At 34.3% G+C, this 17,562-nt stretch overlaps 2 protein-coding genes across 6 annotated transcripts in view; both read right to left on the reverse strand.

Moving 5' to 3' along the window:
- LOC127873084 (uncharacterized) overlaps window positions 1–17,562 on the reverse strand; it is a 344,149-nt gene that overhangs the window by 279,432 nt on the left and 47,155 nt on the right. The window lies entirely within an intron of this gene.
- Window positions 6,186–11,873, reverse strand: LOC127873087 (uncharacterized). 2 transcript variants are annotated; one of them, XR_008045956.1, is made up of 3 exons: window positions 11,594–11,873; window positions 7,899–8,132; window positions 6,186–6,535 (listed from the first exon to the last, which is right to left on the reverse strand). XR_008045956.1 is itself a non-coding variant. In XM_052416705.1 (3 exons), exons 1-3 carry the CDS (start codon window positions 8,266–8,268, stop codon window positions 6,293–6,295), a joined length of 516 nt encoding a protein of 171 aa, XP_052272665.1. In that variant the 5' UTR covers window positions 8,269–8,713; the 3' UTR covers window positions 6,186–6,292. The 2 variants fall into 2 exon arrangements, 1 of the variants encoding a protein (XP_052272665.1); XM_052416705.1 differs by lacking the exon at window positions 11,594–11,873 and adding an exon at window positions 8,230–8,713.

Genomic DNA, 17,562 nt, shown 5'->3' on the forward strand with positions numbered 1-17,562 from the left:
AATGAAATGTTTGAAAATGGTTTTGAGATCAATCTGAAGGCAGGGCAAAGTTACCAATACCATCGTAATAAATGAACAAGTACTTAGTGCTGAGATCAATTTAATGAACACAACCTGTAGAACATGGAAGAATATTGTTTTTAGCATCAAAGCTTAATATAACTTGACATAATGAACTAACTAATAATCTAGCTCTACAAAATGATTTTAAAATGTTTGGAACAAGAATGGTATCATGCAATTTTCGTTCTTTTGTGTGAGTATTAACATATGTACTGTAAATGTACAAGGGCTAAAAAACAAAGATAACTGCACAAAAAGTTTCAAATGGTTGGACAAAAAAAGGTTATATAAGTCTTTTTTATACAGGAAAGTCACCTAAAACATACCTAAGAAAAAACATTGAAAAGTGGTTGGGACGGAGATATTTATCTTAGCGGACAACATACCAATAAACAATGCATCGCTTGTCTGAGTAAAAGTCATAGAGGAATAACAGTGGATTACTTGAACGTAATAATGATTGGCAGACAAGCAAGTATAGATATAACAAGGGCTGTTTGTAAAACATGCATGCCCCCCATATGGGCTGTCCGTTGTAGTGGCAGCCATTGTGTGAATACGTTTTTTGTCACTGTTACCTTGACCTTTGACCTAGTTACCTGAAAATCAATAGGGGTCATCTGCGAGTCGCGATCAATGTACCTATGAAGTGTCATGATCCTGACAAAAGCGTTCTTGAGTTATCATTCGAAAATCATTTTACTATTTCGGGTCACCGTGACCTTGACCTTGTGACCTCAAAATCAATAGGGGTCATCTGGGAGTCATGATCAATCTACCTGTGAAGTTTCATGATCCTAGGCATATGCGTTCTTGAGTTATCATCCAAAAACCATTTTAGTATTTCGGGTGACCTTGACCTAGTGACCTCAAAATCAATAGGGGTCGTCTGCAAGTCATGATCAATCTACCCATGAAGTTTCATGATCCTAGGCATATGCATTCTTGAGTTATCATTCAAAAACCATTTTACTCTTTCGGGTCACCGTGACCTTTGACCTAGTGACCTCAAAATCAATAGGGGTCATCTGCGAGTCATGATCTATGTACCTATGAAGTTTCATGATCCTAGGCCCAAGCGTTTTTGAGTTATCGTCTAAGACAACCACCTGGTGGACGGACGGACTGACCGACATGAGGAAAGCAATATACCCTCTCTTCTTCGAAGAGGGGAATAAAAATACACAGAACACAATTAACATTAATGAACGTTTATGGTCCGAACATAGATAGTCGGAGAGGATTTCAATATTGTTTTTAACCCATTATTAGAGATAAAAGAAATGGAAATCTTTAAAGTACCTTGGGCTATTTCAGGTTGTATTTCATGCAGTTAAAGTTCAACTACAGAGTGATCAGTCATAAATCCTGGTTTTATGTTGCATGTGTCAATAATGTTGCAAATAGACTCGCATATTAAAAAAAATCTTACTCCAAAATATTGCTGGTTTTGTGTTTGAGTGGCAGGTGAATTTTCTTTCATTATGATTAACTGTATGCCATATGTTTATGAAATTGTAGTTTTCAATTATGCTATTCAAAATGTTCCTTTTTTTTATAAAAGTAAATAATAGCTTTTGAAAAATACACAATATGAAACACAAATATAACAGGTAATAACCAATACAATTTAAGATAACAAAGACGCAAATCCAAACATCTTATAGGAAATAATTAAAGGCAAGATACTTAACACAACAATAAGATGCACGTCATTTAAAACAAGAGGGCCGTTAGGCCCTAAGGCATAGTACTTCGAGCATGGGGCACAGCATGTTGAACACAATGAAAACAATACAAAATACTGTGCAAACATTTTAAAACGTAGAAACAAACACAAAACTATACACTGACTAGTAGTTAATGGCAAAGACGTAATAAATCAAAGTCAAATGATAGAAGAAGCTTATTTTTCGAAACACTAAACGAAAGAAACTGCCACGACCAATGGCGGCCATGTTTTTTATTCAACTGGAACCATTTCGAACTCATTTAAGATTTTATAGGGAAACATGTTGTGAGGATCTAAAAATGTGACTTCTAGAGTGTTATGAAGGTTTTACTGTAGCCATTTAAGGAAAAACTGCCACGCCACCTGGCAGCCACGTTTTTCAACCAATTAGTCCATATTCGAACTCGATTAAAATATCATAAGAACAAATGTTATGACTAAGTCATGAAGATTGGACAATAAATTTGACTTCTACAGTGTGAACAAGTTTTACTATAGCCTTAATAGGAAAACTGCCCCGCCCCCTGGCGGCCATGTTTTTCTTCCAACGGAATCATTTTTGAAATTGTCAAAGATTTTATTGGAACACATGTTCTGACCAAGTTTCATGATGATTGGACAAAAAATGTAACTTCTACAGTCTTAAACAAGGTTTTACAATAGCCATATTAGGAAAACTGCCACGCCCCTTGGCACCCAGGTTTTTCAACAATAAGAAGCATTTTCGAACTTGTCCAAGATATTAATGGGACACATGTTCTGACCAAGTTTCACGAAGATTGGACAATAAATATGACCTTTTAAGTGTTAACAAGGTAAATGTTGACGCTGCACGACAGACGACACACAAAAGGCAATCACAAAAGCTCACCATAAGCACGTTGTGCTCAGGTAAGCTAAAAAACAAAAGAAACACACAAACTTGAAAATGAAGCCATAAAAGTCATTGAAGCACTTGAAAAACAGATGCATAAAAGAAACACAAATTATACCACCTCCATTGAAGATGGAAATTTTCACACACCAAAAAAATAATGGAAGGAATTTATCACACACACCTCAACGGCATATTAATTTGAGCATGGGCACAGCATGTTGAACACAATGAAAACAATACAAAATACTGTGCAAACATTTTAAAACGTAGTAGCAAACTCAAAACTATACACAGACTAGTAGTTAATGGCAAAGACATAACAAATAAAAGTCAAATTATAGGAGAAGCCTATTTTGCGGAAAACTATAAACGAAAGAATGTTGAAAAAAACAACCTGTTTAATATAACACATTATGCTTTAAAGGAAAAGATAACAATGATGTGAAGGATTACAAACTGAATATGAATATTGACAAGCTCGTTTAAAAATGCCAAATAACAAAAGTCCGGAATCTGATGGCATCACTATTGAGTGTTATAAAATATTTTGGAACAATATTTAAACACATTTAACATTTTCACTAAATTATTCATATAACAACGGAGGAGTAACCACTCAAAAAGCAAAGTGCTATTGATAATGAAATGTTTATAAATTGTACCGAGATCAATCTAAATAAAGGCAGGGCAGAGTTACCAATACCATCGAAAAAAATGAACAAGTATTTAGTGCTGAGATCAATTTAATGAATACAATGCATTAACAACTTGTAGAACATGGAAGTTGATGGTTTTAAACATCAAAGCTTAATATAACTTTGCATAATGAAGTATTAACTAACAAGGACTGTTTGTAAAACATGCATCCCCCCATACGGGCTTTCCGTTGTAGTGGCAGCCATTGTGTGAATACGATTTTTGTCACTGTGACCTTGACCTTTGACCTGAAAATCAATAGGGGTCATCTGCGGGTCACGATTAATGTACCTATGAAGTGTCATGATTCTAGGCAAAAGCGTTCTCGAGTTATCATACGAAAATCATTTTCCTATTTCAGGTGACCGTGACCTTGGACCTTGTGACCTCAAAATCAATAGGGTTCATCTGCAAGTCATGATCAATCTACCTATGAAGTTTCATGATCCTAGGCGTAAACGTTCTTGAGTTATCATCCGGAAACCATTTTACTATATCGGGTCACCGTGACCTTGACCTTCGACCTAGTGACCTCAAAATCAATAGGGGTCATCTGCAAGTCATAATCAATCTACCCATGAAGTTTCATGATCCTAGGCGTATGCGTTCTTGAGTTATCATTCAAAAACCATTTTACTATTTCTGGTCACCGTGACCTTGACCTTTGACCTAGTGACCTCAAAATCAATAGGGGTCATCTGCAAGTCATGATCAATGTACCTATGAAGTTTCATGCTCCTAGGCCCAAGGGTTCTCGAGTTATCGTCTGACAACCACGTGGTGGACAGACAGACCGACCGACCGACATGAGCAAAGCAATATACCCCCTCTTCTTCGAAGGGGGGCATAATAATCTAGTTCTACAAAATGATTTTTAAATGTTTGGAACAAGAATAGCCTCATGTAATTCTCTGTCTTTTGTATGAGTATTAACATATGTACTGTAAATGTAAAAGGGCTAAATAACAAAGGAAAACGCACTTAAATTTTCGAATGGTTAAGATGTAAAATAGTCTTTTATAGGAAAATCACCTTTTACATATTAGCAGTTGAAAATAACACCCTCTTAATAAATAGACATCATGCTTTAATTGAAGAGGAACACAAATTAATTTGATGTGCCTGCACTTCAAGCTTGTTAAGTGAACAATCAATCGTGTCACATGTTATCTCACATGATGACTCGAATAAAAAGCCTCAGACAATGAACAGGAGCAAAATACAAGTGTACAATTTCGAGTATTTATAGTCTCATTCTTTAATCAACCATAATCTAATCGAGTAGTAAAAGTGGACTTTTGCTTTTCATAGATAAACTTTCAACAGGACTTTTCGGCACTACAACAATGGATCATGTAAATTTTCTTGCTGATCACATGAATAAACTAACCATTTATAAGAATGGACAACTGTATGTCAGGTATTAAATATAACATGCTACCAAACAAATTTATTGACTGTGGATTGCAGTCAACATCCTCAAATATGCACCAAGTCATTTATTATGTTACAAGTATTCTTATGGATCATATAAGAGAAACCAATAGCATACATGATGAATTAGAAGAATTTAAGTTAGGAGTTCCTGATTTAATCAATGGAAAGTCGTGTACTCAATGAATGATTTTCTGTTTACAAGATCAAGCTTGTTTTTAATTTTAAAACTTCTAATTTTATAACTGAAAGATCCTTTGCATTTATACAAGGTCGAGTCTTTTCCTGTACCTATAAATGCTACATCTCATGATCTGTAGATGAAACTCAAATATTAAATCTCCCTGCTTTCTTATTGATAACTAATGAGTGGCTAGACCCAATTAAACTGAATGTGTAGGGTTCAGCCTCAAGTATTGTAAAAATAATTTTGCCTAATTACTTCTTCATGTTGTATGTTGGCAATCTTTGCAAATGACAAAATCAAGCAAGTATATGCGTAATTTCAGGTATGTTAAAAATGCCATTATACCTACAGCAAACACAAGTTCACTATATTTAAAACACTATGAATACATGTATACATATTCAGGTGACATTAAATTAACAAAACAAAATTATTTTTTGGCCCATTAAAAGTTTTTAAGACTGGTTACTTGAAAAAGAACAAGAGCTGTTTGTAAAAATGCATGCCCCCCATATGGGCTGTCAGTTGTAACGGCAGCCATTGTGTGAATACGTTTTTTGTCATTGTGGTGGTGGTGGAGGTGGTGATGGTTTCATGATACCAGGCGTAAGCCTTCTTGAGTTATCATCTGGAAAGCATTTTCCTATTTCCAGTAAACCACGTTACTGCCTCGTTTCACTGTGACCTTTGACCTAGTGACCTGAAAATCAATGAGTCATCTGCCAGTTATGATCAATGCCCCTATGAAGTTTCATGATCCCAGGGGTAACGTTCTTGAGTTATCATTCGGAAAACATTTTGCTATTTCCAGTTAACCATTTTACTGTTTCAGGTCACTGTGACCTTGACCTTTGACCTATTGACCTGAAAATCAGTAGGGGTCAGATGCTGGTCATGATCAATGTCTCTATTAAGTTTCATGATCCTAGTGTAAGCATTCTGGAGTCACATTTAGAAACCATTTTCTTATTTCAAGTCACTATGACCTTCACCTGTGTCCATTGACCTCAAAATCAATAGTTGGTCATCTGCCAGTCATGATCAATGTACGTATGAAGTTTCATGATCCTAGGCCTAAGCGTTCTTGAGTTATCATCAGACAATCATGTGGTGGACGGACAGACAGACCAACACACTAGCATGTGCAAAGCAATATCCCCCTTCTTCGAAGAGGGGCATAACTAGGAGAAGTAGGAGCTTGTTGTAAAATGTATGAAAAAGTAGTAGATTTATATAAAAAAAACACTATGAAAAACAAGGTAAACTAGGAATGCTGAATAATGTCATGTATATGTATAACAGTTTACTGAAGTATCACTGAAAGTACTTCTGATCCTTTTAATTGCAGCCTTAAGTTTGTTTTTCTCTCTGCAAAGAAAGATTCTGGATCCAAGTCTTCATCAAGTTCTTGTGGAAGGGCAGCCATTAATAATTGTGAAGGTATTGCCCTCACAGAGTCATCACTGAGGAGAAGTTCTGTAACGTCATCTTGTACACAGGCACCTATTACTGTAACCGTCACATGTACAGTTGGTTGTTCGACTTTCTGGAAAAATAAGGAATTACTTCATATGGCAATACAAACATTACCTTTCAGGGATAAGGCAGCATCAGACATTAATCCTAACCATAAGCGTTCTTGAGTTATCATTCGGAAACAATTTTACTATTTCGGGTCACCTTGACCTTTGAACTAGTGACCTAAAAATCAATAGGGGTCATCTGCATGTCATGATCTATCTACCTATGAAGTTTCATGATCCTAGGAATAAGCGTTCTTCAGTTATCATTTGGAAACCATTTTACTATTCGGGTCACCGTGACCTTGACCTTTGACCTAGTGACCTGAAAATCAATAAGGGTCATCTGCGAGTCATGATCAATGTACCTATGAAGTTTCATGATCCTAGGCATAAGCGTTCTTGAGATATCATTTGAAAATCATTTTACTATTTCAGGTCACCGTGACCTTTGACCTAGTGACCTGAAAATCAATAGGGGTCATCTGCCAGCCATTATCAATCTACCTACGAAGTTTCATGATTCTATGCATAAGCGTTCTTGAGTTATCATCTGGAAAGCATTTTACTATTTTGGGTGACCGGACCTTGACCGGTGACCTGGTGACCTGAAAATCAATAGGGGTCATCTGCGAGTCATGATCAATCTACCTTTCAAGTTTCATGATCCTAGGCCTACGCGTTTTTGAGTTATCATCCGGAAACCATTTTACTATTTCGGGTCACCGTGACCTTGACCTTTGACCTAGTGACCTCAAAATCAATAGGGGTCATCTGCGAGTCATGATCAATGTACCTATGAAGTTTCATGATCCTAGGCCCAAGCGTTCTTGAGTTATCGTCTGACAACCACCTGGTGGACGGACCGACAGACCGACCGACATGAGCAAAGCAATATACCCCCTCTTCTTCGAAGGGGGGCATAAAAAAACTTAGATGCACAACTTCACATAGTGAGCAATAATGCTAAAAAGATTCAAGACAGTGACTGTAGGTCTTTTCTTTCTTGAAGTGTCAAGACTGTAGGTCTTATACTTTAATAGATATGCGCAAACTTTTTTAAAGTATAATTTTACTAAGTTGAGAGCCATTACTCTGCTTTAAGATATTGAAAGCAAATGGAAAACCACAGGTGCACAAATTTACGTGTTAAGCAATAATCTTATTAAGTTTCAAGGGTGAAGGTCTTATACTTGTGTAGATATGCATATCACAAACTTTACTCAGACGCACAGAAGAACAGCAAACAGACGGACAAGGGTTTTTCTTTTTGGGGGGGGGGGGGGCACAAAAATAGGCAACTTGTCATGGTGTTCTGCCCACCATAAGTGCATCTTAGCTAAATTATTTGAAAAATCCTTAAAGTATGCAGTCACAATATTTACTTACAGTAACTGAAGTTGTGTAGGTAGAATTGAAGCTGGTTTCAGTTGTGTACTTTGTTTGGTTAGTGTGTATTGTCAAATCAGTGATTTTGACGTAATCCCCAGTTCTGACGTCTTTGTTGGTGTTTCTCCACAAAGCCACTTTTACTCTGTCCACCGTTGCATCCTGTATGTAAATTGATCTCATCTTTGTCGGACTTTTCGACTTTCCTACCAGGATGTCACGCTCTTCTTCATCCTGTATAACATGATTACATACATATTGAGTTAATGGCAAAATGACAACAGCTGTCAGTAATGGTGTGCATGACTTGAAGGATATACAACATGCTGACCAATATTCCTGTTAAGTTGCATGTCTTTAGCTCAAGCATTTTGGAGGTTCACGCGACGCAGCATATTCGGACAGACACACCCACAGACAAGTTTCATTAAGAATGGACAATAAATGTAGCCACTAGAGTGTAAACAAGGTAAATGTTGACGCTGCATGATGCACGACAAACAAATGGCGATCACAATAGCTCACCATGAGTATGTTGTGCTCAGATGAGCTAAAAATGGAGTGTAAAAGGGTTAAGATTAGTCATTACGAGCTGTTTTAATGGAGAGTTAATTGTATAAGGCCTAACAAAAATTATGTTTATTTCCTGTTACCGATCGACCGTCAGAGTTTACCCGTGACTGCAATTCTTTTATAAAAAAATCGCGAGTGGACAACAACGATATTGTTTGACACTATTTGGTCCCTATGTAGATCTTAAAAGGCCTGAAGTTTAAACCACGCCGCTATCTTTGAAAATGGCCGTCTGCTCAAGCGTAGTGGCTTTAACAAGAAGGCAGAGCTGCCATTATCTTCCACCATTTTGGAATTAAGGGTAGGGGAAAAAATCCAATGACAAGGCAGAGTCATGTTTATATCTAATACAACCAGACTTGTTATAAAATGTTAATACATTTTAAACATTATTTCAAATTATTGTGATTTAATTTCCGGTAGTTTTTTTATTATTTAATTATAAAAACCAATCGTTCCCTCGATGCGAAGCTTGACAGCTCTGCATTCATTTAAATGTAAATGTTTCTGTGTTTTATTAAATGAAATCGTAACCTCCAGTGTGAAACAGTACTTTATTATCACAAGAAGGTCAGTATGTGTTATATCTTGATTTGTTTTGTGCGGTAACCTCCAGTGTGAAACAGTACTTGATTATCACAAGATGGTCAGTATCTGTAATATCTTGATTTGTTTTGTTTGTAACTTTCATTTAAATTATTTGAATCGTGTTGGTACAATATGAGTACGAACATCAAAAAATTCCGAACATTTTCGAACCAAATATAAAAAAATATCCAAACTTACTGACCCTCATTGTATGGAGGTTTCGGTAAATGACAAGTTCGGTAAATTGATTTATATAGTAAAAGCCGTGGAGGTTTCGGTAAATTGATTTTATAGAGGAGGTATACCTACAACGAGGTGTTAATGACACCTATAATCGGCTTACAATAACATTAGGGGCATTTATTTGCAAACTGTGGATTAATTTTGATGAACATTAATTGAGTTGTTTGGCACTAATTAATTTATCTGTTTAAATGTACGGACTTGATTTTATCAAATTAGAGATGTTTGCAAAGTGTTATTATTAATTATCCAGGCTTGCAACCTATTGATATTCTAATCGATGGAGGTAAATTATATATTAAAAGTTTATCTTTAGATCATGATCGTTTTGTATTTTATATATGTTTTTAAACAATTAGTTGATAAAAACCTTAATTAAAGCGTATCAGTTAAAAAAAATATAATAATGTGGCTCTTACAAGAGCCGGCCTCCACGTGGCAAGAGCTGGGCAACATATTCATTATGTTTGCAAACTACCTCATGCTTATTTAATGGTTAAGTTTCGGTGGTTTAAAATACTAAGATCAAATATGTTTGTTTCTTATATAAATAAATATGTATGTTTAGATCGTGAACATGCTTTAACACTGGTGGCCGAGTTTTTTCATACACGACCAGTAACTTTCAAACTGTGAAATAAACAAACGTTTTCCTTCTTTAATCATGTTTACCAAAAATACTGGTGGTGACATCAAAGGATGTTTATTTGTGGTAAAAATAACATTATTATGTAATTGGGTAATTATAAAATTATAATGGTCATTGTCAAATAAGAAATGATCATCAGCCACATCAATGCCCTGGGACCATCCATAGCGGTCAACCACATGCTCGACGACGACGAGTCTTGAACGATGAACGACTGATATGGTTGAAATGTAACATTAAATTGAATTGTGTCGTACATGTATCTCATTTGTATTAGAAATGTAATTAAATTAAATCAGCATGCGGAAAATCTGAATGATAATAATGTGTCGTATTAATATTGTAGTGTGTCAAAAATGTATCTAATTAATATGTGATTGCTCCCTCATTATTGTTTTAAATGACATGAAATATTCAAATATATATATTGCATCCATGTTTTGCTTGTTGCTAAATAAAACGGATTACAAAGTAAATCAGTTATTATTTTTTATTGAACCGATTTGTTTAGGCAAAAAATGATATCAGTTATTTTGGCCGTAAAACCCATTGTTCCAGTACAGTAGCCAGGTCCTGTGTATTAAGTTGATAAGATAATGATCATCACAGCAGCTTGCTATTACACAGTGTATTCATTCTGCTGGCGTTGTGTTAGATGTCATTTTTATCAGTTTTCAATTATGTGTATCTCTTAGCTTAACTCAACGTTCAATGGCACGCGCACTTAACATAATTATAAAACATAACGCGTATCATTATATTACTTTTTATTAATTACGTACACGTATTAAATTTTATATATTGTTTTTTTTTCTTGTGTTTTTCTCAACCAGAAAGAAATAATAAAACATATAAATGCATATAAAATTCAACATGAAATCATTTTTATTAAATCATATTTTACAAGAAACTTTTTAAAATAGCATTAAACTTAATTGAAGAGCTTACATTGATTCCGCCATAAATCATTACTTCTTATTACTATTATGTTACTATTATGTTATTTAAATAAAAGCACCAATTAAAAAAACAACAGTATTGCGTTATTTAAATCGTAAAATTAACCAAAAATTTCCTTACAGAATTCGGTTTTCAGAGGTAGCTCATTCATTTCCCTTAATTCTTTACCTTAGGCATAGCATTAATTACTCAACTCAAAATTAATCCACAGTTTGCAAATAAATGCCTCTAATGTTATTGTAAGCCGATAATAGGTGTCATTAACACCTCGTTGTAGGTATACCTCCTCTATAAAATCAATTTACCGAAACCTCCACGGCTTTTACTATATAAATCAATTTACCGAACTTGTCATTTACCGAAACCTCCAGCACCCGTTTTAAGCGTGTAACCGGAAACATACATGTTTTTGTGTTCGGTGTAAGGTTAATGTGCTAGTTACAAATGCATAAAATCACCATCCAAAATATGGCAGATGACTATTTTGTAACCATGTTTGAACAGGTTTAACATGTTGGTGCATATTCCAGAAAACTTTTCAGCAGGTGCACGTTTCGTTGCTAAGAAAATGATAAACAAAATTCGTCCGCTATGTTTATTCATTTAGTCCATCAAAACGCGGGGTTTTTGGGGGCGGAAGCCCCCGATACCAAGGAAATCGGAAAGAAAGGATTTTACTTACTTCTCACCAAAATGATCAAGATACAAGAGGTTTTACGCCTTTGTACAGCTGATCAACCGTGTCTTTGATTGTCGCAGTCGGCAGTCCATCGAGCCAGTGTCAACTTCTTATAAAATTATAATCGAAAAGTGGACACTAGTCACACTCTTTTTACACATTTCGCCGTAATCCAATACATTCAAATTACACAACCAAAAACCCCAACCGTCGTCACGTTTGCAGACATTTAAAAGAAAAAGAATACAAAAATTGCTAACAGTTGTATGTTGTTTTGCGTTTCATTAAAAGTAAACCAATCAAATGCCACTAATTGGTCACGTGATTAGAAACGTAGAACATCGTCATCAAAATGGACACTCTGGATCAGCAGACGATTTATTTCATAAATCAATCTCTGGGTTAATGGTCGCCATCTTTCGAACTACTTTCAAAAGTACAACAACAACAATAACAGTAGAAGACAATTTTAATTGCGAAAAGTTGAAAAATTGAGTACATGTGTCATGGTTGTTGAGTGAAATAGTGTTATTTTCATCTGTGTATGAAGCATGTGAACTGGTAGTGGAATAACCGAATTGTTGGTGGAAATGGAATTTAGAAATATATCTAATAATTCATCATCGTGTAGAATAATCATCAGCATCATTTCTGTGGAACATTGCACTATTCAAAAAACAAGTGTTTCATAGCTATGGTGCTTTTGACATAGTTCACTTACCATCAAGACTGAAATGATTCATGCACACAGGTAAAGTAAATAATTGAATTTGTGCAGAATGTTTATTTTTTACAAATTATTATTTAATTTGACCAATTTATTTTAGATTGATTGCACTGAAACTCAAAGTCTAAAGCTTAGTAAGACACTTAAGCAAGTTTTCTGAGAAGAAACAATACTTGTTCAGAGTATAGCAGGCTCATGCGGCCTCTGGTTTATTTATTTGGCCTCGGCCTTTAACCTGGGTCGCTTTGATTTCAGGTGTTTAGCCCCCATATCAACAAGGCTCTCGACCCTATATGTAGTTATTCATATTGTTTAAAGATTTTGAGAACCCTCACTCGGTGCCAGTGGGGATAAAACAGGGACCTTCTTATAGCTAGATAAATGCATCAAATATGCCAGCAACAATTTATAATCAATAACTTTATAATTGATGATTCTGTTCTTTTAACTACATTACTAATTTACCAAAACAATGTGAAACACATTTTTATGACCCCAAAGGAGGGAATATAGTGATCGCACTGTCCAATATATCATTCATATTTGGTATGCATGTGTATATGGACAAGGCCTTCCCATACACACACACATTTTAAGCCCTTTGACCTTGAACTTAGGGTCGGCTTTTAGGTTTTGAAAAATGCTTATAAATTCTATTAAAGCGTTTATCGGGGGCGTATGTCATCCTACGGAGACAGCTCTTGTTTTTGATACTGTCCTCTGCACAAACTATGATATATCTGCATATTATGCATACAACCAAATCAGTAAAACTATTTGTCACTTAATTACAGTAAACTTATTGCATGTTAACTTTTCAACAATATATATATACATGTATATATAATTATATATAACAGATCTTGAAAAAAACTCACATCAAACTTCAAATTGTTTTAGTAAATTATAGGCTTTAATTGGTATTGTGACATTGACACCACTCATGCATGCGACTATACAATTATACAACAATGGAACACATTATTTATGAGAAATTCCAATACATCAACATATCGTCTCAGATTTAAGGCAGATAATCTAGTGCTTTTTTGCTGCCATTTTTACTATTACACATTTTTTCATTTTATGTTATGATGCTTGATCTTGTTTCTAAATTAACCAAGCGATCATGTTAAACTTTTGAAGAAAGATGTTGTCTGATAAATATAGAAAATATAATCACTACAAAGTGAACAAAATTCAGTTGAATACTGTGACCAACAAAGATTTGCCAAAGAGCAATTCAGATCATGATTTAAATTAAATACAAGTAATATGAAAGTCTGCCTATTGGATCCCAGTTAAAACTTATTTGTCAAATCTGCACATTAATTTTCCCTTAGCCATGTAGAATTGGGGACTAAATACCATCAAGTCATGTAAAAAGGAGCAGGGTATAGCACGCTGCTATTGATCTCTTGAGCTTTCACATGAATTTTATGGGTAATTTTCATACAACAAATGATATTATATAGTGTAATGATAAAGCATTATGAGCACAAATTATATCTCTTACTAGTGGTGCAAAAATCATTTAAGTGTCACATTTCAAAAGAAAATTTATATAAAAAGGTATTATTAATTGTTAAAACGTTATAAAAGGTTATTTCAATTCACTAAAGCATTTAATTACAAGAACAAGTGCATTTTATGTCCATTAAAATACATGTAACAGTATTGGCATTGTATTTATCTGCATTTGATGTGCATTTAATACACTTAAAAATGCAGACAAGACACACTTCTAACAGAAACAAATGTATTTTTTTCTGCATTTTTCCAGAATTAATACTCTTCAAGTGTATTTTTTATCATCCCAAATACACTTTACCAGGAAAAAGGTATGTTAAAATGCATTTTTAGTTTGTTTTAAGTATATTTTCAAATGCATTAAGACACTCTTTTCTTTTGCAAAAAATGTTGAACAAAAACTTGAAAATATTTAATATACTAAAGTGTAGTAATAATTTAAGTTTTGTATGAGCATCAAAAACAGTGTCAAATTCATACCAGTGCCTATTTAGTAGCAGTAGGCCTTATATGGTCTACTTGTGGTAGAAATAATGCATTTTGTATAATACAACATACATAAATTAAAAAATATAGCTGCCCATACAGTTCAATACAATGTTCAATTAACTACACTATGCAAAGTTGAAATATGACATCAAGCTTGGAATAATCTTTTCAATAATGAATAATATGCTGTTTTAATTTATAAGTGAAATAGACACTTGCATATAAAAACTGATTTTACATCAAAACTAAATGTTTAATTTGATGTTTAGCTCCACTGGCCAAAGGTCCTGTGTCCATCGTGCATCCATGCATAAACTTTTCCTTTAAACATCTTCTCCTAAACTACTGGTCCAATTCTGATGAAAATTCTTAGGAATGTTCCTGGGGTAAACCTCTTTCAAATTTGTTCAAATTATGCCCCTGGGGTCAAATTTGACTCTGCCCTGGGGGTCACAAAATTGAAAATTTGCTTAAATAATGCCTATTTTGTGAGAACTTTCAAAATCTCCTGTCCATAACCATTGGGCCTAGGGCTATCAAATTTGGTATGTAGAGACATCTAATAGTCCTCTACCAAATTTGTTCAAATTATACCCCTGGGGTCAAGTTTGACTCTGCCCCGAGGGTCACAAAATTGAACATATGCTTATATAAGGCCTATTTTGTGAAAACTTCAAAAAAATTCTTGTCCATAACAATCCGGCCTAAGGCTATCAAATTTGGTATATAGTGACATCTAATAGTCCTCTACCAAATTTGTTCAAATTTAATCCCTAGGGTCAAATTTGACCCTGCCCCGGGGGTCACAAAATTGAACATATGCTTATATAATGCCTATTTTGTGATAACTTAAAAAAAATCTTGTCCATAACCATTAGGCCTAGGGCTACACAATTTGGTATGTAGTGACATTGTATAGTCCTCTACTTAGTTTGTTCAAATTATGCCCCAGGGGTCAAATTTGACCCTGCCCAGGGGGCCACAAAATCAATTATACGCTTATAAAGTGCCTATTTTGTGAAAATTTTAAAACTCTTCTTGTCCTTAACGATAAGGCATAGGGCTAGCAAATTTGGTATGTAGTGACATGTTATAGTTCTCTACCAAATTTGTTCAAATTATGCCCCTTGGGTCAAATTTGACCCTGCCCGGGGTCACAAAACTGAAAATACGCTTATATGGGGCCTATTTTGTGAAAACTTTAAAAATCTTGTTGTCCATAACCATTGGGCCTAGGGCTATCAAATTTGGTATGTAGTGACATCTAATAAACCTCTACCAAATTTGTTCAAATAATGCCTCTGGGGTCAACTTTGACCCTGCCCCGGGGGGTCACAAAATTGAATAAACGCTTTTAAAGCGCCTATTTTGTGATATCTTTAAAAATCTTCTTGTCGAAAACCATTTGGACTATGGCTACCAAATTTGGTATGCAGTAACATCTGATAGTCCTCTACCAAGTTTGTTCAAATTATGCCCTTTGGGTCAAATTTGATCCTGACCTGCATGTCACAAAATTGAACATTATATACGCTTATATCTTGCTTATTTTGTGAAAACATATTCTTGTCCTTAACTCTAGGACCTAGGGCTACCACATTTTGTATGTAGTGAGATATAGTAGTCCTCTACAAAGTTTGCTCAAATTATGCCCCTGGGGTTAAATTTGACCCAGCCCAGAAGGTCACAAAAGTGTACATGTGCTTAAATAGGGACTATATTTAAGTATTTGCACATGCAGAGAAATTTGTTTCAGCCTTTTTTCAGCAGTGGAGCGATACAGGGCCATCATGGCCCTCTTGTTTAAATACTCAAAAAATGAAACCGTGTTCATGCTTGCATGTACACAGTTTATTATTTGCTGTCAGAATTATAAAATATGCAATTACTATAAATACAAATGCCAGGGAAAAGTGCTTTTTGTACTAAAAAATTCGAATGAATATTACAATAATACATTCTGAATACTTTAATATGTAATTAACAGTTTTGTCTGAGAAAATCACTAAATTTTATATATTTATTCAAATTCACATAAATCATATTTCAAAAACACATAATAACTTCAAATCATTTCACACAATACTGAAAAAAATGCACAGTTTCTGATTGTTATTGATTCTTTATTAATTTATACATGTACCATTTTTTAATCTTGATCCATCCTCAATTGTATAATGCACATCTTAATCTGTTTTAACAATTATAATATAAAGATTAAGGCTGACTCAGTAAAATAATAATCCATGATTTCTGCAGTACTTGCAGACAAACTAGAAATACTGCTGTGATATTATCCATCTATCTAATGGGATATTAATTTGGCTTCAATAGAAAAAAATCAAAGCATACACATGTATAAAATGTGTATGTTTATATTAGTTAAACTTAAATTGATTGACCATTGATAAAAAGATATTATAATATATGTATATATACATATATATCCTTGTAAAACTAAAAATTAAATATGTATGTTTCTATTACATCATTTAGGACTTTTATTTTCAGACAAAGTAGAGTGAAGCTTAAAACAGTATCCAATTGTAACAGTCAATTTTGGGAAAATCAACCTTATAATTATTTTCTGTGTTGGCTAATGTCATAATTGGTATAAAATGTATATTGAACTGGAAGTTTTCTTTATTTTAAATGATAACATTTGCTTGGTCAGTCATAATTGTCACAATCAAGTGGTCTTTTTACACTGTAGTTTTCTCACTGACTATGGGTTTGTTCTGAGAATGAGCCACACAAAGTATCATTGGGGAGATGAGTTGTCAATTTTATGTTTATCAGTCTTTCATAATCCAGTATTCCTGTAAAAAGGGAATTTGTAACTAATAATCACACAATATACACAATTAAAATTGTATGCATTTAGATTTATTTAGTACTGCACATTAATCATTTTCCAAAAATATGTAGCAACATTACATTATATAATGCTGCAATACTAAAGTAATTTACTAATTAAAGGTCGCTGATGTGTAATGGATGTGGTGTCCACATAATGATCTGGAGGTCATGGTTTGATCCCCAGTGTGGGAGCATTCTTAAGAAATCTCCAAGAGACACCCAAGTACTGGTTCTAGGCCCAGGAAACGAACCCAAGAGCATTTCACATACATGTACGTAGTTAGTACTTTAAATTTAATCGAACTAAAAATGGGTTAAAACTAGCAACTGAAACCCTTATTAATACATTTTATTTTGAATCAAGCAA

Source organism: Dreissena polymorpha, chromosome 3 (genome assembly GCF_020536995.1).
Source record: "Dreissena polymorpha isolate Duluth1 chromosome 3, UMN_Dpol_1.0, whole genome shotgun sequence".
In the NCBI taxonomy this organism is placed as follows: Eukaryota; Metazoa; Mollusca; class Bivalvia; order Myida; family Dreissenidae; genus Dreissena; species Dreissena polymorpha.

Excerpts from the sequence above, each read along its gene's own strand:
- LOC127873087 (XM_052416705.1), bottom strand. The coding sequence starts at position 8,268 with ATGCTTGAGCTAAAGACATGCAACTTAACAGGAATATTG. Across the intron at positions 8,133-8,229 it reads GCAACTTAACAGGAATATTG|GATGAAGAAGAGCGTGACAT; the intron begins GTCAGCATGTTG and ends CATGTTATACAG. Across the intron at positions 6,536-7,898 it reads CCTACACAACTTCAGTTACT|AAAGTCGAACAACCAACTGT; the intron begins GTAAGTAAATAT and ends TTATTTTTCCAG.